The sequence below is a fragment of the Lytechinus variegatus genome, chromosome 14 (assembly GCF_018143015.1).
Source record: "Lytechinus variegatus isolate NC3 chromosome 14, Lvar_3.0, whole genome shotgun sequence".
In the NCBI taxonomy this organism is placed as follows: domain Eukaryota; kingdom Metazoa; phylum Echinodermata; class Echinoidea; order Temnopleuroida; family Toxopneustidae; genus Lytechinus; species Lytechinus variegatus.
This window is the reverse complement of record NC_054753.1, coordinates 15,117,426-15,143,899: the sequence shown is the minus strand read 5'-3', so window position 1 is coordinate 15,143,899 and position 26,474 is coordinate 15,117,426. Positions and strand designations below refer to the sequence as shown.

Sequence of the window (26,474 nt, the reverse complement as noted above, 5' to 3'; positions counted from 1 at the left end):
GATATGTAGATGGCAGAGAATACTTTAAACATGCGGTTGTTATGTAATGCTCCTGCATTCTCAGTTTAAAGGTAAATGCCAGTTTTGGTAACGTTCTCAAAATGACTTTTTACAGAAATTAATATAATGACCACCCAAGTGTCTGTTTTAATGAATAAAAAATATGTGCCCAAGCCCAAAGGATTCTGGAAGAAATTGTGTAATTGCTGAGAAATTAGCAAATAAGCACAGGATTCGGGTCAAGCGTCGGGCACGACATTCAAAGCAATAATAATACACTGTCCCACATGCGCTTATCTGTGTTGGTGATCTTCAGTGTGAATATTTTTCAGCGTAGATTTCAAGATTCACATAGTTCAGTTTATGTGACTATACCAGATCTAGATCCTTGATGATATACTGAAAATTAAGCCTGGTTTTACAGACTTTCTCATGAAATCAGTGTTTACTGCAACTACTGGCATTTCTCTTTAATGATCAGTGCCAGACAAGGCTCAGTGGCTTATCCTGTTCAAAGATTTTAAAGTAGGTAATGATTAATGAACTTATATTGTTTCCCTGTGTCATTAATTCCACAGAACATGGTGGTGGAGGTGATGATTTTTACCTGATTGTAGAAAGCATGAATACTTGTACATAAGAAACCAGAGGACCAAAGGTTTTAGGTCCTCTCTGAGGGACCTGGTAATGAGGATGTACATGTGTATGCATGATTTACCAAAGGGCACAAGCACACTATTAAAGGGTGTAGAATTTCGGTTTTCAAATTTAAACGGCAACGAAAATCATGATTGAAAACGTGATTACACATTGCGGATATAATGAGAGATAAAGGATATGTTCAAGGTCTTCCATTCCTAGTTGGAAATGTTAAGTTACCACTTTCATATCATGATTCCGAGGAAAATTTAAATGTCGAAAAGGATGCATTTGTAAAGCGATTAGCTCAGATTTTACCACCTTCAGCATCACAATTGTGACATTGACACGATTGAGTTTTGATTTTGCTCTAGCAGTGGAAGCCATCACAATCGGGTGTCAGAATTGACCTTGTGATTGGTCAAACTGCGCTCTAAAGCTGCGCCAATGAAAGATGGAAATTAAAAAAGATGATCGACAAATAATCAGCTTTTATAGTTTTTTGGACACTAAACATTGCACTGCTCATCATGTTTGTGTTTTGTAATCAACTTATCATTCGTGATTCACGTTGCTTTTTGAATTTGAATATCAACATTGAACACAACCTGAGTGGGAATGGAACCTGGGTCACTGGAATACAGGCTCCCCCCTCCTCCCACCCCCCGCTATACTGATTGAGCTACATTGTTATGAAATAATAGTGTCGCTCAATCAGTATAGCGGGGATTCTGTATTTCAGTGATTGAGCTACACTACATGTATTACTTCATAATAGTGTACATGTAGTTCAATCTTTTATAATTGCCACCTGAATTTCCTCTTACATGTACTTTATCCTTTTTCTTCTTTATTATTATATCATTGGTACTTCTCAAACAGTTGATAACATCATTCTCCAAAGCAGAGCAGGAGGCCTATGCCAAGGCTGGCAGTGTTTCTGAAGAGGTTTTGGCTTGCATAAGGACTGTCATAGCATTTGGAGGAGAACACAAAGAAATTAAGAGGTACATGCACAACACACAATTATTTAGCAGTATTCTTCTGAAAACAAGTTAATTCAATTAGAAAAATTCAAGAATATCTGATATTTTGATTTCTATTGTGGATGATATGGGTTTTTTCTCACTATCAGTTTGATGGAATGAGATACGATCTGTGTGGTCCAAAGAAGAGTTGTGTAATGTTGAGAAAATGCTGTTTTAATAATTTGCAGTCACTCTATATAGCCCATAAATGTTGAATGTTGTAATTATGACAGTTAAGATGATTATTATTATTACATCGTTATTTAGTAGTAATATTCTTTTTAATAATTCTTTTTATATTTCCTATTTATAGTGATCATTATTGTTATCATAATCAGTGTTATCAAGAATGACATTTTCCTATTAAACACAAATGAATTAAACTTTAATACAGATTGTGAATCATTTATTCCTTAATTGCCATCTAGATATGAGAAAGAGTTGGAAGGTGCAAAGAAGATTGGAATAAAGAAGGGAGTCATCACAGCCTTTGGTCTTGGTCTAACTTTCTTCATCATGTTCTCAGCGTATGCATTAGCTTTCTGGTAGGTCAAGGTTCAAATGGATTACCGGTATTTACTATTTCTTTCAATAGCATGAAAACATACATTGTAACATTTATATAGCCCGTTTTCATGTACATGCTCAAAGTGCTCTGCAATATAACATGACAGTGAATAATTCTACTCTCCAAGTGCTTATAATAAATAAATTGTGTGTTTCAGAGAAAATATATTTTTTATGAAGTGGACTCAAGGTGTGGGGGCAGATATATATTGTGATTCTCCCTGTATGTTGGGCTTTGAGGAGAGTAGCTTACCTCTCAAGGAGCCAAAATGGGCCCTGGCTCACAAAGAGTTGCAATTGATCAAATCAACCACAACCATGGAAAGCCAGCAACGTCGACATCTAAAATACATGTTTGTTCAAAATATATTTTATTCTAGATATGACAATTCAGTATGCTTCTATTTGTTTACAAAGGACATTGAGCAAATTTCCTGTAGAAAAAATATGACCGTGATGGATTTCCATATAGTAATTGATTGTATTGACAATAACTCTGTAAAAAGGGGCCCTGTACTAGTTCTTGGTCAAATTTCACCTGTTAAACTTAATTAGAATTCTATAGTCCCAATATATTGAACTCGGGCAGTTTCACCTGTAGATTTTCCGTATTTAGTACTGAAAATAGAGAAGAATACTGATGGCTTCATGCAAAATACTGATTTCTTAAGTTTCAGTTTATATGTTGTCCTATGGTATTCCTGTGAAAATGCCAATTTCCTCACCAAAATACTGATTTTCAGCCTTGAAATTACTGAAATGTTCTTGTTCAGGTTGGCAGCTCTGACTTTGTTTCCAATAGGGAAGTTCCTGGGTTGTGATTCGAAATCCTAATATCATGTCTTGACCCTTGTTTCCCGAGCAACTACATTTACATCCTTGAAACGTGCTGTAGTGTTGATATCAATCCTTCTTTCCAGGAAAAATTACATCAATGTATTCTGTTATTCTCTGACGTAAGGAAGCAAGTTACATACATCCACAAAGCTTGAGCTTGTAAAAAATCGGTTTATATGAACGTGGCAGATTATGCAATATTTCATAGAAAAACACTGAGGCCCGTATTCTGATAGCAGGTTTAACTTAAACTCTGGTTTAAAGTTGTGGTTTAAGTATGGCAAGCCAAAAGTATCAATTTTTTTTATTAAGTTGTATATTTCTAACGTTTACTGTGCTCTTTCCTGATTCGTCAATGGTGAAGACAATCATTTATCTATACTTCCTAGACAATTATGAATGATTTGAGAGCCAAATGAGTAGAAGTATGATATTTCTACTGTTAGTGATTTATGTAATAATTGGCTATTCATACTTAAACCACAACTTTAAACCTGAGTTTTATTTAAATCTGCTATCAGAATATGGGCCTGATTCTTGAAAGTGTTTCACCAAGAGCTATGTGTGACTGACAATCATGCCTAAAGAGAAATACCAGTAGTTGCAGTAAACACTGATTTCATGAGAAAGTCTGTAAAACAAGGCTTAATTGTCAGTGTATCATCGAGGATCTAGATCTGGTACAGTTACATAAACTGAACTTTGTGAAATCTTGAAATCTACGCTGAAAAATGTTCACTCTGAAGATCACCAACACAGATAAGCGCACATGAGTTCTTGGAGAGAGGGGATTTCATGTGTACTTTTAAGAACAAAATTGTCTGGAGGATATTTATAATATAGGGAAACCCCCAAGGTGCAGTTCTAATCCTCCTTCCTTGTAATTGTAATGTTGAACTCTCACTGTGGTTGACCCCTTCTTCCCATCAGCTACATCCTTGATAGACCTAATACATGGTATTAGGATGTGTGTTTAGTGATTTTTATTTTGTGTGTGTTTTTTCACTCTTCTATTATTTTTATTTATTCATATTTATTTATTATTGTTTTTTTTTTTTTGGGGGGCTTGTTACCACATTGTCTTGTCAAAAAAGATTCCTGATTTTTATCATGGACCTATCACACAAGGACATTCAACGAATCCCCTCCTTTGGGCCAAAGACTGTCACCGCTAATCCTTTTATAAACAGAGCGCTGGCAGCTGACGCCCATCAAGCCGGTTGTAAAACACGCTATCACAGATGTGCGCTGCTCCTACCCATTGGGATGTTGTTCGTTCACTTTATCAAAAGCAACGCACAGCAGCGAACGCTAGCGCTGTGAAAATGATTGCAGAAAAAAGAAAACAGGCGTGCATAAACATATTTTTACGTACATCGCAAATAACCGCACATAAAATGCATTGACATCACCTTGCAGATCAGTATATTTATGGCAAAGATGCAGTTGAAATTTGACAGAGAAATGTGAAAAAATGGTTAAAAATGCATCTATTTCGGACAATATTAATGTCGATAGTGGCGCTTACCTTTGGTTACAAGTTGATTTTCATTTGGACGTAAAATTCCACAGGATTAATGAAATTTAACGGGATTTTTTTTGAAGGTCAGACGACAATCGCACATTATAGACAGCCTAAAATCATGTACTGAAAAACCAGATATGAATTGCGCATTGCATTCTAGGTAATGTAGGGACTTTTCCTTTTGGCAATCGAGGCTAAAACATGATCGCCTTTGGTCGAAAGAGGGCCAGTGATCGATCGGTGACGATCATTGGCTGAAAGGAGCTTGTGTAAACAATCGCCCTGGGCGGCCGTCGTAAAGAGAAAGTTAAGGGTTAGACAGCGATTTTGACAGCTGGAAACAGGTGGTGGTAATAAAATTCTCTTGTTGAATGTCCATTCGTAATAGGTCCATGTTTTTGTTAATCCTTAAACAAATAGCAAAATTTTAGTTATTGTCGTTGCATATCTTGTGAATGAGTAGGACTGAACATTGTCGCCCTAATGTGTTATTCTAACATGCATTTAAAAAATATTATTATAGGTCAAGTCCACCTCAGAAAATAGTTCATTTGAATCAACAGAGAAAAATCAGACAAGCACAATGCTGAAAATTTCATCAAAATTGGATGTAAGATAAGAAAGTTATGACATTTCAAAGTTTCGCTTATTTTTAACAAATATATGAACGAGCCAGTTACATCCAAATGAGAGAGTTGATGATGGCCCTCGCTATTCCTTTTGTTTTTTATTGTTTTAATTATACAATATTTCAATTTTTACGAATTTGACGATTAAGACCTCCTTCCCTGAAGCACAAAATGTTAAAATAATGGAATTCCACGTGTTCAGGGAGGAATGAAACTTCATTTCACATGACAATGACGAGAAAATAAAAAATATTTCCTATAATAAAATACCAAAGAAATAGTGAGTGGTGTAATCAGTTCCTCATTTGCATACCGACCAAGATGTGCATATCTGTTCGTGATAGCTTGGATGTTGTCTCGTAGAACCTTGCGATGACGCTTGGCACCACCCTTTCCAAGACCCTTCCCTCCTTTTCTGCGACCTGACATCTTGATGAATGAGAGCTAGTTGTGTACGATACTGTTTTGCGAAATGAAGCAAAAGTTAAAAAAGCCATAACTTTCTTATTTTACATCCGATTTTGATGAAATTTTCAGTGTTATGCTTGTTTAATTTTTCTCTTTTTATTTTAATCAAGTTTTTGTTGGTGTAGACTTGTCCTTTAATATATAAAATTACTCCTTCACAATCAGCCTTATACTTGAGTGAATATCATTCTCCATGCACTGTCTTATTCTGTGAATCTCTTTCCTAAGTTCCTCATTGGGTCAAGTAATTTGATGGGAATTCTATTTGATTTTGTCCACAAATTACAAATGTAAATAATTTCAAAGCTTTGGGAAATCTTTTTCAACCTGTATAGATATGAAAATTAATTATTGGACTAATATTGTGAGATTCAAGCTGGCAGTGAATTAAGTCATATGTATCTTTGTAGGCCTATATTTTGTATGCATATGTAGGAGAGAGTACATGTATGTAGATTGTAAAATACAACATCATTTTTACTTGCCCCTCCCTCCCTCCAGGTATGGGCCTAAGATGGTCAGCGAAGGTCGTCTGACTGGAGGAGAGGTCATGACCGTCTTTTTCTGTATCATGATTGGATCGTTCTCGATCGGGAACATGATCCCGCCTCTCAGCACCGTGGCAACGGCAAGGGGAGCGGCCGTGATGCTCTTTGATGTTATCGATGAGGTGAGTCAGCATTGGTTGGGATAGTTTGGGTGCAACAGCAATATCATTAATATCAATTGTAAATCAATTCCAAAATCATTTCAATCAAGAAAACATAAAAATATGTGAATGAATAATGGAATATTGAAGAATGAATAAATGAAAGAATAAATGAATTAAGAGAGAAATTAAATGGATAAGTGGTTGAATAAATGAGTAAATGAGTGAGTTGATGAATGAATGAGTGAAATAATGGAGGAATGAATGAAAAGATTAATGAACAAGTGAATAGATGGGTGAAAGATGAATGAATGAATTATATAATTTATGAATGATGTAACAAATAGATGAATGATTATATGAATTAATAAATAATAGATACATGAATGAATGAATGAATAAATAAATGAATGAATAAATTAATAAATAGAATAAATGAATAAACAAATAAATAAGTAAATAGATAAATAGATAGATAAATATGAATGAATGAATAAATAGATAAATGAATAAATAAATAAATGAATGAATGAATGAATGAATAAATGAATAAATAAATAAATAAATAAATAAATAAATGAATAGATAAATAGATAAAGGAAGTTAGATGGTCAAGAAATTGATTGATTGATGAAGAAATGAATGATTAAATAAATGGTTGAATGAATGAATAAATGAATAAATTTATGATAGAAATAATGAATTAATGTATTCATTTTTATTCCGTCATCATCACAGGAGCCTGTAATCGATATGCGCTCCGAGGAAGGTCTAAAACCCAACACCATAACAGGGAACATTGACTTTGAAAAGGTTGAATTCACGTACCCATCTCGCCCTGATGTACCTGTCTTGAAGGGTATTAGTCTGAGCGTTAAGACAGGACAGACTGTCGCCCTCGTGGGTTCTAGCGGATGCGGGAAATCGACAACAGTCAATCTCTTGTTGAGGTTCTATGATATTCTTGGAGGAAGGGTAAGTATTGTTTATTTTTACCCACACTTATTCTCCTTGTACTTTCATTTGTCTATTTTGATCTCCCACTTTTTGTCACCTTTGTGCAGAGTAAATATTAATTGATTGGTAATCTGATGTTGAGGGGTTAGTTTATTTTTGGTCTCGAGGTTTTTATTTTAATAGTTGAGGAGATTTTCTTTTATAAACTCTGATTGCTAATTTTTTATTGACATACAATTATGTGTATCATGGAGCCATGGTGTGTGGAGGAGCCATGGTGTAGTGGTTCTGACTCTGGCCTTGTAAACAGAGGGTTGTGTGTTTGAATCCCACCATGGCCTGACATCCTTTGGCAAGGCCTTAAAGGTATTGTTTAACTTTGTGAGCAGCCGATTTAAAAAATTTTCAAACCAAGATGAAACATGTGTACAAGTGCATGTATTAGAACTAATAAACCCTGAAAACAACCATTATTGAGAATGAAAAGCTAAAACTACAAGGCAAACCCGATTTTGTAAATAGGCATCTTATAGACGCCTAAATAGTACACATAAGTGTATGGAATGAAATTAAGATGGTGTTTCCGGTCACTTTATATTTAAATTTTTGAAGCACTAAATAATCAGTTTCGAACGCCATTTATTCTGGGCTTCATTTTTGGAACATATCACAGACACAGGTGACAAGTGTGACCTTCTAGCTCAGATTTTTTAAAAGTCAAACCAATGTTAACCAATCACTTTAATCCACACTTAGCCACTTGACCCAGGTGCTACATGTTGATGTGAAAGTCATTGTAGCTTATCCAGTGTTTGCTCCTCACCGGCAACTGACTGGAATACTCTCCATGGAGTGGAGGATGTGCACACATTGTGTGCGGTAATGAATTATTGAATCCAATGACTTAGGTAGTAATATATCTGTAAAGCTCTAAGACACGTCATTCCGATGTATGAAGCGCTGTATAAAAGTGGATTATTATTATTATCTTGAAGGGAATTGATCAGCTGGATTTTGATGCCTGCAGGATGTTGTGTCAAATCAACGTTGGAATAACTGACTTTAGCACAACCCATGAGCGATATGTTTTTTTATTGAGTAACTATTTGTGTCTTCACTGCTAAAATCTGTGGATCCATGATGTGACCCATGGATGTAAATGGCCAAGAGTTTCAATACTCGCTCATTTCTCATTCTATTTTCCCCTCTAGATATTAATCGATGGCAATGAAGTACGTGACCTGAACCTTCGATGGCTTCGTCAACACATTGGTGTCGTTAGCCAGGAGCCGGTCCTGTTCAACTGTTCCATAGAAACCAACATCTCTTACGGACGTGATGGTGTCACTAAGGAGGAGATGGTCAATGCTGCTAAGATGGCCAATGCTCATGATTTCATCATGAAATTACCCAAGGTAATTAATTACTCAGTATTGAATATTCTAATTCTTGGACTTCACTCTAAAAAGATGGGAAGGGGCTGATATATTTTGTGATGTATCTGTAATGTTTAACACTCGCTGCAAGGTCCAAATTGAGTGTGGGGGGGCAACGTGATCTAGTGGTTAAGACTCGTCTTTCAATCTGGAGGACTTGCATCGATTCCAAGCCATGGCACATTTGCCTAAGCGAGAAATTTACCCACATTGTGCTGCACTCAACCCAGGTGAGGTGTATAGGTGCCGGCAGGAAGTAATTCCTCAAAAAGCTGTGCGCACCATAATCAGTAGACTAACTTATCCGGGGTAATTTAAGAGCACCTTGACCACCTAACAAGGCGGATACAAATGTAGGTACCTTATACAAATCACTATTATTATTATACTTTTATTTTATGTTTATTAACAAATTGGTTTGTAAATAAGTCTTTATTTCCTCCTTATTTTCAGGGTTATGATACAATTGTTGGTGAGCGTGGAGCCCAGTTGTCTGGTGGTCAGAAGCAGAGAGTAGCCATCGCTAGAGCTCTGGTCAGTAACCCTAGTATTCTACTCCTTGACGAAGCTACTTCTGCTTTGGATAGTGAGAGTGAGAAGGTGGTCCAACAGGCTTTAGACAGGGTAGGTTGAAGAAAATGGATGGATGGATTGATGAATGGATGGATGGATAGACGGATGGAGGGGGTATGAAAGGATGGAGGGATGGATGGATGGATGCATGGTGGGAGGGAGGGGTGATTCAATGAATGAATTGATAGAGGGATGGATGAATGATTGATGGATAAATGAATGAATGAATAGGTGCTTAAACAAAATGCTGAAATGAATAAATCCAAAAATGAATTAATAAGAATAATAAATATGAATTGAATTGATGGATGATGAATTGATTTATAATGAATCAGTAATTAATCCAAAGAAAGAATCAATGAATAAACAGCTAATTTTAACCCATCCACACTTTCTTTGCACCAATGCACACTCGTTGCCGCGCGAACTTCGCATTTCACGACCCAGCACACAAAGGGTTAATAGATGAACAAATAAATTAATAATTGATTAACCCTAAATAGACTGGGCTATTTCGACGCCTAAGAAGACGGGGGGGGGGGGCTGATTCAGCCCCCCTTATGATCGCGGCCGTCGATAGCGTGATCGCGACGAAAATTGGCACACGCGTTACCCATGGCATTATCTACAAAACTATAACATCAAATTCTGCAAAAATCTCATGTTTCATTAATTATGCTAATTTATGCGTAAAATCATAAGTTTGCTGTAATTAATTAAATAATGCCCCTGAAATGCTAATTTTTGTTTCACATATTCTAGATAGGCATCTGATCAAATTTATTAAAAAAAAAATTCAACATCACATTTATTTTCTTATGTATTCTATTGTTTTCTAAATTTCTTATGTATTTCTTTGTTTTTCAACTTTTTGTTTTTTATTGTTTTTTCAATGGAAATTGTCAGGGACTTTATTTGGACCATAAAAAAGATAAAATTAATTAATTTTAAGCAGTAAAAGGAAAAATAATGATACATCTATGAATTTTGGTTAAAAACACTATTGCATTGGATTTGTACACAAATTCACGTTTTTGAGTAATTTTGGGTGTGCATGCACTTACGAAATGTTGCGTAATTTCCGAACCGTGTACCTGGGGGTCACAATTTTGGTCTCAAAAGTTGCGCGAGACTTGAAAGTAAAAAGTCAGTGAGCGACGCGGTCAAAAAATTTTGCGCGGCGGATTTATCTTGAAAAATGTCGAGGGGGGGGGCTGAATCAGCCCCCCAGTCTTTTTAGGGTGAAATAAATGAATACGTCAGTGAATGAGTGAGCGAATAATACAACATTTGATTAATGGATGAGGAATGCATGATTAATCAATCAATTAATCCAAATAATTGAATAAACTGTTCCACCGATCTCCTATCCCTGTAGGCCTCTGAGGGACGCACCACCATCGTCATCGCCCATCGCCTGTCTACCATCCAGAATGCTGACATCATCTACGCATTGAATGATGGGAAGGTGGTGGAGTTTGGAACCCACGCAGAGCTAATGAAAGCTGATGGAACCTACAAACAATTGGTAACCCTCCAGATGATAGGCATGGAGGAAGGGGAAGATGGTAAGAGAGAGGATACAAACAAAAAATGAAAAAGGGAAATTGAATAAAGTGGATAACGAAGCCGAGAGCTTTTCTCCTATGACCCAAATGCTAATCAAACTTTATCAGAGAATTAATTAGGACATTGATGTAAAACAGCAGGTTAGCTGATCTTTTTATCCTGTATGAATATATTGTAATAAAGGAATATTAAAGAACTAATTTTCTTGACTATTTGCGCCCCATTTTCCAAAGACTGCTACACAAAAAGCCTTTTTTCGTTGCAGAGTTTTATATAGGAATGTATAGAATGAAGTTGAGAACTTTGTCGTATGACCGAAAATGCTGATCAGATTTGGTAAGCAAAATTATTCTAAGGACAAGAGGGATGGATAGGGAGACCCGTCAACAGGGCATCCACAACATTGCCCCTTCATAGCATAACATTGTTTATATTCAAAAGGTAAATGGAAAAGAGAAAGTGTTTGATACATTTCCAATGTCACAAATCATCAATCCTGTGTATAGTGAATTGTATAATGCAGTTGAGATTTCCAGGGCATTCCACTTGTTTGAAAATTCACTAAAGAAAGGATTTGAACCCTGAATTATTAGGGGCAGCGGTGACCTATACCCTGAATTATTTGCACATAAAAATGAGATCCCCCCTGACCACATTTACAAACTCCCATGATTCGAGACCCAACGGTATCTTCCCCCCGCTAGTACCCGGACCGAGCCGGCTGAAGTTGTTTAGCTTCTTTTAGACCTAGTCGACAAACAGAAATATCAAATTTAGTGTGTTTTGGGCTCAAAATCACTGTTTTCACCAAATTCTGATATACCAATTGCTTCCCCATAGTAAGCACGTGACTCGCCACGTATTACACCGTGTGTTACCGCACATACAACACGAGCAACCACAAAAAAGTGGCATATTTTGGCCATTTTTTAAGGCTACATCCTTCCGAAATCATTGCCGTCCTTGACTGAAATTATTGACTAAATAATTCTACACGTACTAGATAGATGACGTCATTAGATCACCTGACATTTAGAATCCATGTTTTTGAAGTCACATGGCTGTAGGCTCCGGCTTATCGGAATACTGTATATTGTATTTATAATACTGGGTATATGTACGTTTACTGGCACGCCGGTATTCCGGCCTATCGGGTTCAAAGGGTTAAGAAAAAAAAACATAATTGCATAATACTATAATACTATTTTGGTATGTTTTTTTTCCTCTCCAGATGAAGATGAAGAAGGAGACAGCAAACACCAGACAGATAAGCTGGCCAGACAGCTCTCTCGTCAGAAGTCTCGTCACATGTCAACAAGCAGCAATCAGGATAAAAAGAAAGATGAAACAGAAGAGGTATTAATGAGTGTATTTTTTGCAGTGTAGGCCTGATGAAATAACACACTTCTGGGAATTGAACCTTTTGAACCACTGAGCTACCATCCCAAGGGGGGGGGGTGGATATTTTATATAGCTGTTCATGACTCATGACTGGTGACCATTTCTTGTGCTAAAAGATATATCATTATGCAGCTGTCTTAGCATCTAAGAACATGTTCCAGTCTTGCTTATTCAGGTTCAGTAAAGTATCATGACCGAATACAAATTTTGACTTGAATTTGTACCTATTTTCTTAGGAGGAGGAAGAAAAGGAGATTCTCCAAGGTAGCAGATATTGAATAAATCACCTCACATTCATAAGGTGGGTGCCTATAACCACTGAGCCACCATGCCTGATATCGTTAAGTAGGATATGAATGGATACATTTACAAATAGTAATTGAACCTGTTTTAGGAGGAAAAAATGATCCCTAAAGCTAGTAGGGATTTAACCCATGACCATCCTTTCTTGATTCAGGGGTGCATCTAACCACTGAGCCCAGTGGCAGACCGTGACCTGGAGGAGACAAAGCATTGGAGGGGCACAGCATTGTTCACAAACAATACAGTGCTCTTCCAATCATTGTCTTTTCCGGGTCACGGTCCGTCACTGACTGAGCCACAATGTGCTGTTCAGTAAAGCATTATTCGAAGGAATACAATTTTAAAAAAAAATTGAATTGTCCCTGTTTTCTTTTTAAGGAGGAAGAAGAGATTCCTAAAGCTAGTTACTGGGAGGTTCTGAAGCTGAACGCCCCTGAGTGGTATCTGATCGCCATCGGCTGTTTCTTTTCAGCCATTCTCGGAGTCACTATGCCGGTCTTTGCTATCCTTTTCAGTGAGATCATCAAGGTGAGAATGTAAAATTTAATGTTTTATCTCTGTCTCATTATAACTCTGATATTGACATATACCACTCAAGTAAGACAAGAAAACAGGTCTTTTTGAGCTGGTCATCTTTATTGACAGGTTCCTTTTTACAAGGGTAACAAAGAATTTGGTCCTATGGGATGTTTTCTTGTACATGTGGTTGCTAAAGTAGGTTTGATTGCATGATGATTATTTGTTTTATTTCTTTGGACAGATCTTTAGTTTACCTTCCGACGAGATGACGGAGCAAGCCGTGTTTTGGTCCTGTATGTTTGTAGCTCTGGGCGGGACCATGTTTGTTGGATATGCCGTCAGCATCACGTGTCTTGCAATATCCGGAGAACGACTGACGATGCGGCTACGTAGTAAAGCATTCTCCACCATTCTTAGACAGGTATAGTTTCTCATCATTTTGCCCCCTTTTTTAATTCAGTCTTTGCTCCATCTCTCCCTCTTTATTTTATTCAACAGATTAAAAAAAATATCTTTCATATCTTATTTCATTCACATAAACCATTTCTCTTTCCTCCATGTCTAGCTTTCTCTATAGTGATATGTTCTGCATCATGTATTCAAGATTTTAGGGACATGAAAATGTTATTGTATTACCAAACGATTTGTTCTACTTGCGAAAAGAAATCAACAATGAGCTTTTATCATAATATTATTTTCATTATTTCAGAAAAAAAAATTGCCAGTGGATATATGCGAACATATTTTTTTGTCACCTTTTTCATCTTTTCTTGGAAATTTGCAAAGAATATTACATAGGTCAAAGTGTATGAGATCCTGAATTGTTATTGCTCTTGTTCAGTAGTTCAATCACTTGTTAAACCTTATTGGCATATAATACTCAGAAACTATTTTATTTATTCATTTGTTTAATGATTTGTTTATTTATTCATTTATGTATTTACTTATTTATTTATATATTTTTTTATTCATTGATTTATTGATTGATTGATTGATTGATTGATGATTCATTCATTCATTCATTCATTTAGTTATTCATGTTTATTTCTTTACAACCGATAAAATAATATAGTATAGTGTATTCTGGTTCAATTATTGAAAATTCTTTTCAACGGAGCCCTCCATCTTTACAAACAACTTGACAACTTATAATAATTTTCCTTGATTTTTACAGGACGTTGCCTACTTTGACCAACCTACTCACAGCACTGGTGCCTTAGCTACACGTCTTTCTGCTGATGCTTCTAATGTGAAAGGGGTAAAACTTTTATCATTTTGGTTATGTTAGTCCCCGGTTTTTCATGAAACTTTCTTGAATTTGAATAGAACATTGAATTTCGTGGTATTTGGATGGAACACAGAATTTAACGAAATCTCACAGAAAGCACAATACCATACATGTAGGCCATAAGATTTGAATCAAGAAAAAATAGTGAAATATTTAAAATCAGAGTAAATTTCATTAATAACAACAGAAAATCATTAGGTTAAAGCTGCCATAGAAATAATACACAAGAATGAAATATGATAATCTAGGCTATAAAGCAAGTGCATTGGAAGTCACCAACACATAAGCACATGTTGGATCTTGTTGCCATGCTGGAGTGCTAAAGATATTTCACTAATTTCTCAGCAACTATAGTTTTTTTTACCAGAATATTCTGGTGCATATTTTGTATTCACACTACAAACACTCCAATGGTAACTGGATACTGTTTGGGGTTATTACCACTCCAACTAGAACTTGCCTTTGAAATGGTAAACTTCGGGCATATTTCCTATAGTTAAAACCCATTGCCAAACTCTTTCATTCTTCTCTTCACCCCTCTTCCAGGCCACAGGGGTGCGTCTCAGCACTCTCTTCCAGACAGCAGTTACCTTGGCTGCAGCCATCGTTATAGGGTTTGTCTTTGGCTGGAAGTTAGCCTTGGTTGTCTTAGCTTGTGTCCCGTTGCTTGTTGCTGCTGGCGGGTTGCAGCTGAGGCTAATGCAAGGAACTCAGAAAAGAGACTCTGAATTACTTGAAGAAGCTGGAAAGGTAAGAATTGTTTGATGATGAGAAAGAGTTGCTGGTGGTGGAGATGGTGGTGGATGATAGTGATGGTGGGTAAGATGAAGATGATAATGATGATAACAATGATATCGATGATGACAAGTATGATGATGCTGATAACGATGGTGATAAAAGTGATGATGCTGATAACGATAAGAGTGATGATGATGGTGACAGTGATGTATATGTAGATAACGATGATGACAGTGATGATGATGATTAATTGTGATGATAACAGTGATGAAAATGGTGATGATGATGATAACGATGATGACAGTGATGATGATGATACTGATGATGACAATGGTTCTGTTGGTGATGATGATTATAATTGGAGTTTATGGTGACTATGATGATAATGATGATGGTGATAGTTATAGTGATACTGATAATTAATTATGATAAGTATAGTAAAATCAAATTAAAAATATCACATCCTCTCTGAAAAATAAACTGATGAAAATCCATATTTTATTGTTCGAAATAGACATGAAATGAAATACTCTGAAAATTTGCTTTGCCCAATGGATTTTGGGCCTGGCAGCCGCTGTGCAGCGCCAGATCGACGAGGCCCTATCCCTTTAATGAAGAGGGCATAAGTTGCTTCATGGAATATACTAACCGTTCCCTATTCAAAATTGCTGACATGGATGATTCGTACACTTTCTACATTCTTTATCCCTCTTTTTTTTTTTTGTAACTGTGTAGATTGCCGCTGAAGCAATAGAGAATGTCCGAACTGTTGCCTCACTCACCCTAGAAGATAAAATGTACCAGGGATATGCTGACATGCTCCAGCTACCATTTGTGTAAGAAACCTCTTTACCATTCCCAATGTGGGAAAGTGCAACATTTGTTGACTGACCTTTTTACATACTGGGTAACTTATATCGAAATTGACTCAATATCACTGTACGGTCTACTGCAGCGCTGGTCTACTGTATGATGATGTAGCTAGCTTGTACACACCGTCAAGAGGTCTTGTAAACCCTAGTATCGTAATGACAGTGATTGGTTACTTGACTGCATCTCACTCTGGCACACAGATTCGATGCTACAAACTTTCTCAACATATCATGTCTATGTGTCACATGTGTTCATGATTATTATTTTTTTAGGGGATCATTCTTTTAATTTACATTATCAGGGATGTAAATGTTTTCAGAGAACTAGCCCCTTTCTACGTGTACTTGTCTAGCTGAGCTACATGTATATCAAATCTGTACTGGGACAACTCTAAGTTTTTTTCTCCCATTTTGCAATTTCTTTTACTGTTGTGTAGGAAATAAAATAAGTAATGGATAGACAACAGATTGATATCGGAATAAAATCATTAATCTCCTCTGTCATGGTTTTTTTTGGTTGACTGTTCTATTTCTTACCTTCAAGTCTTAACCATTGTATTTGTTTGCAGTCAGGGCCAGATCAACACGCAGTATTATGCCATAGCGTTTGGTATCACCCAAGGGATGGTGTTCTTCCTGTATGCTGCAGCCTTCAGGTTTGGGGGTTACCTCGTTGCTCAGGGAGAGATGACCACAGATGAAGTATTCAAGTGAGTTTCAAAGATTCTCCTTGTCAATTGAATCGTTTGAGACCGAATGTCCTGAATTCACAAAGGTGGTTTTTAAAACCATCGGTTGAACCCATGGTTTATGCAGATTTCCTATATCGATTACGCTATTTACCTCGTTGATTGAAAACTTCCAATGCTGATGCGCGCTTTTGTCACAGTGCACCAAATTGATGTCTGTTGCCATGGTTATTTATGCTATTTTGTTCATGAGTCCACATTTTAGATTAATGAGTCCACTCTTTAATGCACAAAAGTGTGCATCAGCATTGGACATTTTTAATATACGTGGTAATTAGGCGTAACTTGCACAAATTAACACAAACAGTTCAATGATATAAGAAAAAGTAAACACAAACTCAAGTGAGCTGCTATTAACATGGCTATTAAGAATTAAATGGAGCAGCTAGAGCGGAGGGACATTTCCAACTGAACATTTAAGTCGCCAAAGTTTCGTATTACTGTACAATTATCCTACTTTAGTTGTGTATTTTCGTGATGGATTTTGATACTTCTCTTTGTCGGGGGAAAAAAAACTGAAATGTCACACCACACTTGCACATACACTCAAACATATCGAGAGTAAACATAGCATATTGCAAACATCATGAGTTTGAAAGCTCCATTTCGATAAAAATCCATGTACCTTCTTTTTTTTTTGCAGAGTTGTCTTTGGTATTGCCTTTGCTGGTATTTCACTTGGTCAAGCCTCAGCATTCTTGCCAGACTATGCCAAAGCCAGGCACTCTGCCAACATCATTTTGAATTTATTCGCCACCAAACCTCTCATTGATAACTACTCCAAGAGTGGCCTAAGACCAGTAAGTCCATGTTATTTGTGACACGCTGCCCTGAAACTAACAATAGGTTACGGGGGATTGTTTTCTGTAATCGGTTAAAATAGCATTTTGGCCTAGAAAATGTATAAATGTGAAAATTGGCTTGTCTGAAAGAAGAATTTGGATGTTCAGAAGTATTTCTTTTTACGTGGAATTGCCCTTGACTACGTGTAGTTAAGAGAGATCTTGTTCCTTTTCAAATTAGTGTCTTTATTTTGTAGGTTGAATATTATGAATGAAAACAAAAACTCACAATATTACAATTTTATACGACTCTTTCGTTTAAAATTTGTAAATTTTACCATTGACATTATACTGTTTTTTGTTGATTATGGTAGTCTTGTTTTTATTTTCATTTTTTTTAATATTCACTATTTGTTTTGGTTATTACAAATTGACTTGCCTTCATCTATGATCAGGTTGTAATTCATCCTTGGAGCTTAGAATCCTTGAATAGATTTTTTTGTCAAATAAAAGATGAATAATGGGATAAAATAGATAAGGAATTTTTCCTAACTGAATGGCCAGGTTGGATGACACATTTTTTCCCCTTTATTTTACAGAGTAATTTGAATGGAGAGATTTCCTACGATGCCATCAATTTCAAGTATCCTACAAGACCCGACATTGAGATTCTCAAAGGACTGAGTTTAACCATCAAACCGGGCCAGACTGTGGCTCTTGTAGGAGAGAGCGGGTGTGGAAAGAGTACCCTGGTATCACTCCTTGAGAGATTCTATGATCCAGAACTAGGCTCTGTGGTAAGATATTATCTTGAATCAATGTGATACATAAACATATGATCAGATAAGATTAGATTAGATTAACAACAATCAGGCTCTGTGGTAAGATATTATCTTGAATCAACATGACATGATAGCAGAAAAAAAATTAGGTAAGATTAGATCAGATTGGATTAAGATCAAACCAAGCCAGACTGTAGCTCTTGTAGGAGAGAGTGGATGTAGAAAGAGTACATTGGTATCATTTCTATAGTGATTCTATGATCCAGAACAAGGCTCAGTGGTAAGATATTATTTTGAATCAACATGATATTACATAGGATTAGATTAAAATCAAACTAGGCCAGACTGAAGCCTTGGTAGGAGAGAGTATGGAAAGAGTACCTTGGTATCACTTCTATAGATATTATATGATCCAGAACAAGGCTCTGTGGTTGGATACAATGTATTATCACAAATCAAGTATAATATGACATAGAATAAGATTGGATTAAAATCAAACTACCGATAGGCAAGAGTGTAGCCTTGGTAGGAGAGAGCAGTGTGGAAAGAGCACATCGGTATAATTTCTAGAGAGATTGTATAATCCAGAACAATGTTCATTTGTAAGATATTATCTTGAATCAACATGATGTGCCATAAGATTAGATAAGATCAGATTAGATTAAAATCAAACTAGGCCAGAGTTTAGCCTTTTTAGAAGAGAAAGTGTGTGGAAAGGGTACATTGGTGTCACTTCTAGAGAGATTGTATGATCCAGAACATTTCACTGTGGTAAGAATCATCATGATATAATATTAGAACAAGGCTGGTGGTAGGATGTATAAGATATTATCATGATTCAACATGGAATTAGATTGGATGACATGATAAGAGGAGATTGGATTCAATGAGAATATATTGGACAAGATTAAAAATCAAACAGGCCAGGCCAGATTGTGCATGAAGAATTGAGCCTTCACTGCATGAACAAAAACTGTGATCCCAATAAAAATAATGCCATACTAGTATATGAATAAATGAATATACTGTAGGTCTGTATGTGTAATAGTGAATCAACATTGAGAACTTCATATTCTTTTATTCTCTTCAGTCTGTTGATGGCAATAGCATCAAGGATCTCAACGTCCAGTGGCTTAGAGCAAACATGTCAGTCGTTAGTCAGGAGCCCATTCTCTTCGCCTGTTCAATCAAAGAAAATATTCAGTACAGCGTGGATAAGGAGATGGACATGGCTGACATCGAGAGGGTCGCCAAGATGGCTAATATCCACGGTTTCATCTCAGGTTTGCCTATGGTAAGTGTTAACTAAATGGATTGCCATTTTTCAGGATGTAGAAAATAGCCTTTTGTGAAAAAAAATATCTGTGAGTGAATTTCAGGCCGTATGGTTGACTGTGCTGGTATGCATGCGTAGATTTCATCTTTATTTTGTTTTCCGTCACTTTTGTTGCTTTCATTGTTTCCTACATAATCTTTTTCTCTTTTTTTTCTCATACTGTGGTTACAACTATCCAAGATTATTGTTATCCCATGTATAAAATTATTGTTCTCTTCTCCTTTCTTAATTTTCAACATATAACATTTATTTTATTACTTTTATATGTCATTTTGTTATAGCAATTGTTATTGTATATATTTTGTATTTTACCTTGTACAGAATTTCGCAATTCAGCCTTTGGCTGCGATGAAGTTTTCTGAATAAACTTTTTCAATTTCAATTTCAATTGTCTCTCTTTTTCTTTTTTTCAGTAGAGTTTTTCTTTCTATTTTTCTTCCCCAACTATTTGCCTGCCTTTCTTACTGCTCCTTCTTTCTTGATACTCCTATATTTCCCGGGTTAGCTTTGAAGCTGCTGAAAGAGATTACTCTTCAAGCTTCTGCTTTTGACTTCTGTATTCTTCCTCTCCTTCCTTCTTCCTTTACCTTATCCTCCCTTCTTTCCGTGGAGCGTTGTGGCCCAGTGGATTAGTCTCCGGACTTTGAAACAGAGGGTCGTGGGTTCGAATCCCAGCCATGGCGTAATTTCTTTCAGCAAGAAATGTATCCACATTGTGCTGCACTCGACCCAGCTGAGGTGAATGGGTACCCGGTAGGATTTTTCCTAGAACGCTTTAGCGCCTATTAATATAGCGGCTCAGCTACAGCCAGGGTAATAATATGATACCAAGTATCAAAGCGCAGTTGAGTATATGCACATAGTAACTGCGCTATATAAATGGACATATTATTATATTCTTTCCTGCCTCATTTTCCTTCCTTCCATTTATCCCTCCCCACCGTCAATTTCTCCTTTCGCTCTTTTTTCCACTTCCAGTGCTATAAATTTAGAAAATGATGTTGCTATTGATAATCATGTGACATTTGAGTGGCTGTATACACAAAATAGATTATGATATACTTCTCTTTGTTTTTCCATCAAGGGATATGATACGCTAGTAGGAGAGAAAGGAGCTCAGTTATCTGGAGGGCAGAAACAGAGAGTAGCCATTGCCAGAGCTCTGGCCAGGAATCCACGGATCCTACTCCTCGATGAAGCTACTTCAGCACTTGATACAGAAAGTGAAAAGGTAGGAAATAAACAAACAATGATAATGTACATGTATGTGCTTACAAAATAAATTTCTCTGTTGGCAATCTTTAGAATGCTCTGCTTTCAGCCTTGATTTATTATTTCACATTAGAATAATCACATTGACAGAAACAGATTGTAGCATAATAAAATAGAATACATAGTTGGAAGAAAGCGCAATCCAAGAATATTCTAGTAGATGGTCATTTTTTTTAAAGTAAAACATGGTTTAAAATGAAGTTTAAAATACTTTTATTTAGAAAACAAAATCCAATAAAAAAATGAAAATTGAAATTGTTGGAAACTTTGTCCCAATTCAATGTGTTTAGACAAAAAATATATACGTCCTTAGCTCATCTAAAAAAAAACAACACTTTCTACATGTACTTCATCAAAAATTTGTTATGAAGAAAATTTGTAGAGGAGAGTAACATCAGTTTATTCCTGAACTATTATAGTGCTAACTAGATTAAAACTAAAATAATATGGTAGAAATTAAAGCTAGATTATGATTTTTTTTTCTTGAAATCATAGCCCATTCCAGCTTCTGAAGTAAATATGTTTATTGAATATTTGTATATCAAATAAGTGTTGTCTCATTTTAACTTCAGATTGTGCAAGAGGCTCTAGACGCTGCAGTAGAAGGCAGGACCTCTATTGTCATTGCTCATCGTCTCTCCACGGTTCAGAACGCTGACGTCATCGCTGTTATCAGAGATGGGATCGTTGTCGAGAGCGGAAGTCACCAAGAACTTCTCAACAAGAAGGGTCATTATTACACCCTGACAGGAGGTCAAAGGTCATAATGGCCATTACCAGGATAGACTATTATCCAGCCTTTTATAAGAACAAAAAATATATGATTGGTTCATCTAATTCATCTCGGAGATATAATATGCCATCGTGTGCCCTATGAAAAATACTTTCTTCCTGCTAAGATTTTGTTGTTGGTTTACATGAACTATTGTAGTGCTTAGGTTTATATCTACAATGATATGGTAAGAATTAATGTACATTATAAAGACCTGTTCCTGAAATCATTTCTTGCCTTGAAGTACAGGTGTAGTAGCATGGAATCATGCTACGGCTTCCATCGTGGTCTAGTGGTTACTCTTCTCGTCTTTCAATCAGAGGGACTTGGGTTCGAATCCCAGCCATTGTGTTTTTTTTTCCTTCAGCAAGAAATTTACCCCCACTGTCCCCACTGTGCTGCACTCGACCCAGGTGAGGTGAATGGGTACCTGGCAGGATTTTTTCCTTGAATGCTTTAGCGCCGATACGGCAGCTCAGCTACAGTCGGGGTAATAATATGATACCAAGTATCAAGCGCAGTAGAGTATATACAATTGTAGTAGCTGTGATGTAAAAATTGAACATATTATTATTATTGTTTAATGCTTCTCAACTGGGGAATGTGACACTTAAGATCCTCCTCTGAAATATTGTCCATGGAGTAATTAGAGGTTCATTGGCATCTCTGCTTAAAGCCACCGCTTTTTTTAGGCTACAAACAAGGTCACACTGTAAAAGGCAATTTAATAAATCACCCAGCTCAAGGGAACTGCCTGGATTTTGACAGAGTAAATTATATGTGAACCAAAATGGCCCAATCTTATTTATTGGCATGTTGTACTTCACGTGTGAAACATATATATAGTTGCCACGTGTGAAACATATATATAGTTGCACACTGTAGTGTTCAAATCTTGTGTCTCAAAACTTAAGTTTTGAGGACAGCTCTGTAAATATTTAGATAAGTAAAGTTATGACATAAGAAGCATACTTCCTTTGCCTCGAAATGGTTCTACCTGTTTTCAGGAAATTAGGAGGCACTTTTCGGACAAGTTGATATTAACACCATTGCCATATTTTTGATAATTCATCTGTTTCTGAGCTGCCATCGAAATGCTTTGAATTTTTGTATTGGTTTAAAAAACTCAGTGATTTGGTGTCATTGCAAACAACATACAATACCTTTATTTACTAAATGAAAACATGATATTGCTATCATTACCTCATAACTGTGTTTTCCCTCCTTTTTGCCTTGCTTTTTCCTGAAATATGGACACCATTATTAATTCAACACTCAGCTTTACCTACAGTGTTATACATGTATCACATCTGACATTTCAGTATTTTAATATACATAGAACTTATAGCCAAGCAAAAATGTTTGTGTCTTTGTTTGATCTTATTTTTCTATTATTTTCTCGCGTTTTTACTTAATATGTATTGTAATGTGCAGGTACATGTAAGTATATTTGTATTAGTGCACAATATAACTTCACAACTATTATTATTATTTTCATCTTGATCATCAACATCATCATCATCATCATCATCATCATCAGATTCATCATCATCATCATCACCATAATCATCATTTCATTACCAATTATTTACAAATAAAAGAAATATGCAAAGACTTCCTCCAGTATCTATGCATGTTGAAGGAAATTCTAGTATTAAGCGATTTATGCCATATTTTGAGCTCGTGAATCAATACGTGTGTGTGGTTTTGGAAAAGATTTTTCCTTTATATTTGGAAATGAAATAAAATTCTATTGTTATTTTGCACCATTCAAGATAAAGTCATCTTTTTGGGAAGCTTTAAGTAAGATTTTGTGATGAGTATGATATATATGTCTGTTTTAACATCTCATTTTATAGAAGTGAAATACAAATCTTTATCTCTTTTTCACTTTGAAAGTTCACATTGTATCTCTGTCTATGTACATTGTAGTTTAAAAAATATATGTATCATGTCAAATTCCATCATGCAAAGTTTGCAATAGAAATTGAGAGTATGAATATTATACAGGGAAAATCATCCAGATTTGATATAAATGACATTCCTGATTTCAAAAGAAAGTTTTAGCTTGTATTACACTAATTTACCCAGGTTTATACCTGTGACGAAGCTGGCGCTGTATTCAGAACCAAAGTAGACTAGGCGGGTGTTTCATAAACCCGTTTGTAAGTTACGAGCGACTTATAAACGATTAGCGATCCTTTCTTGTGTTAGATGATATCCACTCCATATTTTCATTGATGCTGATTTTGATCCTGAGAAAGGATCACCTGGGCTCCGTAACACAAAGGTTTGCGATGAATCACAATTATGAAAGAACCGCACTGATTGGTCCTTGGTCAGTATTTCAAACCTAATGCATGTGTAACATTGATATTGATTGGTCAGTTCATTTAGCGATTGATCGCTAATCTTTGTGTTACGGAGCCCAGTTGTTCATAAAGTCGTTACTAACTTACAACCAGGAGAAGTGCTAGGCTCCGGTTTATACAGTTATTTGTGATCATATGCAAACTTTATTGTCACTTGCACATATTACATCAAGGACTCCATTGGCGGCGGAAGCCAAAAAAATTAGGGGGGGGGGTCTACCTCAAATTTTGTGATGGACACGTGTAAAAAAAAATTGACAAGCAAATAAAAAAAAACAGGTCATCAACCTAAATTTCAGGGGGGGACGAGACATTTTAGGGGGTACACCAGAATTTAGGGGGGACGCAGGAAACGAAATTGACAAGCAAAAAAAAAAAAAAGGTTATCTAAAAATTTAGGGGGGGGGACCCCCCACATCAAATTTTTTGTGGGACCTGTCCCCCCACCCCCCCTCGCTTCCGCCGCCTATGAAGGACTATGACTGTATGATGGTATGTATGTTTAGCAGTATATGCATTTAATGATGATCTGAATTAACAATTGCAATTTGGCATTTAATCACTTTTTTAGGAACCTGATGTCTATAGTTCTATTGATTCTATCTTTGCTTTTTTAAACATATGACAAAAAATTTTACCTCCAAGGTGGGATATATTTTATGTCAAGAATGTGAAGACGTTATATTGAGTAAGGTTTTTTTAAAAACAAATTCTCACCGTATGAGGTGATTATGTAATGCAATATAAATTAATTGTATCATGTTGTGTAGGAAAAACAACAGCTTTCGAAAGACTTGTTCAATGTTATTTTATCATGAATAATTTTGAGAAATTTCAGTTACTGTGTATCAAATAAACACCGATGTTAAATTTTTATCAGAATGCATTAAAATATATTTTTAACAGATTGCATTGAAAAATATTTTAGCTAGATTGATACAATTTCTTACTCATTTTATCATAAATAATTTTTATACTACATAAAAGGAGATTTTAATTTGCCATTTTATATGTAGTATTATGTATCATGTTAACAATCTATGATATTCATACAATGTATGAGTAGTAGTACACTGACTTATTGGTGAAAGAAAATATCTCTTAAGTTTTTACAGTGGCGTTGGACAAAAAAAACCTATTTAGTTTCCAAATCAAAATGCGTGTGAGCCAAATTTCAAAATCTTTAAGAATATGATTTTGGTCACATTATGTTTTGTATTATAATGTTGATGATAATGCACCATTGATGAATAAATGAATCATGATTCATTTGTAAATTGAGGTAGTTGCATTTATTTAGGATTGTTGCTTTAAAATGTCCTTTGTGTTTTGATGAGGGAGGCTTTTCTGTTTGGGTGTATGTCTGTGTGTGTGCCTGTGGGGGTGGGATGATGGGGTACATCACATTGAATAGTACTCATCATCCCCAAGTATAAGTTGATTTGAAAATAAAGAGAAAAATCAAATAAGCATAATGATAAAAAAAAAATTGCCGGAAAAAAGTGGAAAGTTTGGACATTATAACAAAAGCAAGATCTATGCACAATATGCGTACTATGCATATTAAAGAGTTATTGATCACAGTAAAATGTCAATACTTGCATATTCAGGTACATGGGGGGGGGGGGTGATTCAAACCCCCCTATTTTTTTTTGAAAACCTTTATTTTTGTTTGTCAAATTTTCATCTAACTTGAAAATGCTGGCAAGCACAAAATAGCTGCTGTCATGTTTTTTACTTTAAAATATTCATTTTTCACATATCAGGACATATTGATAAAAGGTTATTTGACCACAATCTCCTCTCCCTTCACTTACTTTCCCCAAAGCCCTCCCCCCCTCCATTAATAAAAAAACAATTGCGTTGGCCGGGAGTCGAACCCGGGTCAATTGCTTGGAAGGCAACTATGCTAACCGCTATACCACCAACGCTTCACATATTCCTGGGAGGGAATTATAAAACTATATATTATAGATATGAAAAGACTGACGATATCAAAAGCTGATTTTGCTTTATTAGTTCAAAACTACTTTTTAGGATTGTATAATGGAGAAGTATATTGAATTGGTTGAAGAATAATGACTATTTCCTTATTAGACGATGGCTATTGACACGTAGATTCGTGCTAAGTCCCACACTTGAACTTTCATGTATCGCATAAGGCGAGCTGCAGTAGACTTGCCGAGATATCCAAGCAAGCGGAGACCTCCCGCGCCCCGCTCCTAGGCCGGCGACGATGCAGCTACGTACGATCTAGACCCCTCATCGCGAGAGGCAGAATAATGATCGACCCGACAGCATTTGGCTATGCGCTACGAAGTATACGGTCACGGGAATTGTGCATACAGCCGGTTTGCCGTATTTACAGCAGAAACCCCAGATAAGAAGATGAACTTATAGTGAGACATTGG

General features: G+C 36.1%; 1 protein-coding gene and 1 non-coding gene across 2 annotated transcripts in view; one reads left to right on the top strand and one right to left on the bottom strand.

Annotated features, from left to right (window-relative positions):
- LOC121427224 (ATP-dependent translocase ABCB1-like) overlaps positions 1-21,784 on the top strand; it is a 40,059-nt gene extending 18,275 nt beyond the window's left edge. Inside the window, exons 7-25 of the mRNA XM_041623523.1 lie at positions 1,522-1,646; positions 2,096-2,212; positions 6,195-6,363; positions 7,081-7,317; positions 8,511-8,714; positions 9,189-9,359; positions 10,687-10,876; positions 12,109-12,233; positions 12,960-13,109; positions 13,342-13,521; positions 14,275-14,358; positions 14,935-15,138; positions 15,862-15,962; positions 16,568-16,708; positions 17,391-17,547; positions 18,129-18,326; positions 19,402-19,605; positions 20,732-20,878; positions 21,492-21,784. Coding sequence (XP_041479457.1) covers positions 1,522-1,646; positions 2,096-2,212; positions 6,195-6,363; positions 7,081-7,317; positions 8,511-8,714; positions 9,189-9,359; positions 10,687-10,876; positions 12,109-12,233; positions 12,960-13,109; positions 13,342-13,521; positions 14,275-14,358; positions 14,935-15,138; positions 15,862-15,962; positions 16,568-16,708; positions 17,391-17,547; positions 18,129-18,326; positions 19,402-19,605; positions 20,732-20,878; positions 21,492-21,686 — 3,099 coding nt within the window. The 3' untranslated portion in view covers positions 21,687-21,784. The remainder of the gene's footprint in view (positions 1-1,521; positions 1,647-2,095; positions 2,213-6,194; positions 6,364-7,080; positions 7,318-8,510; positions 8,715-9,188; positions 9,360-10,686; positions 10,877-12,108; positions 12,234-12,959; positions 13,110-13,341; positions 13,522-14,274; positions 14,359-14,934; positions 15,139-15,861; positions 15,963-16,567; positions 16,709-17,390; positions 17,548-18,128; positions 18,327-19,401; positions 19,606-20,731; positions 20,879-21,491) is intronic.
- A 4,138-nt stretch (positions 21,785-25,922) lies between these two features.
- TRNAG-UCC lies at positions 25,923-25,994 on the bottom strand. The gene has a single exon. It is a non-coding gene; the product is annotated as a tRNA-Gly (tRNA).
- Between the last annotated feature and the right edge of the window lie 480 nt (positions 25,995-26,474).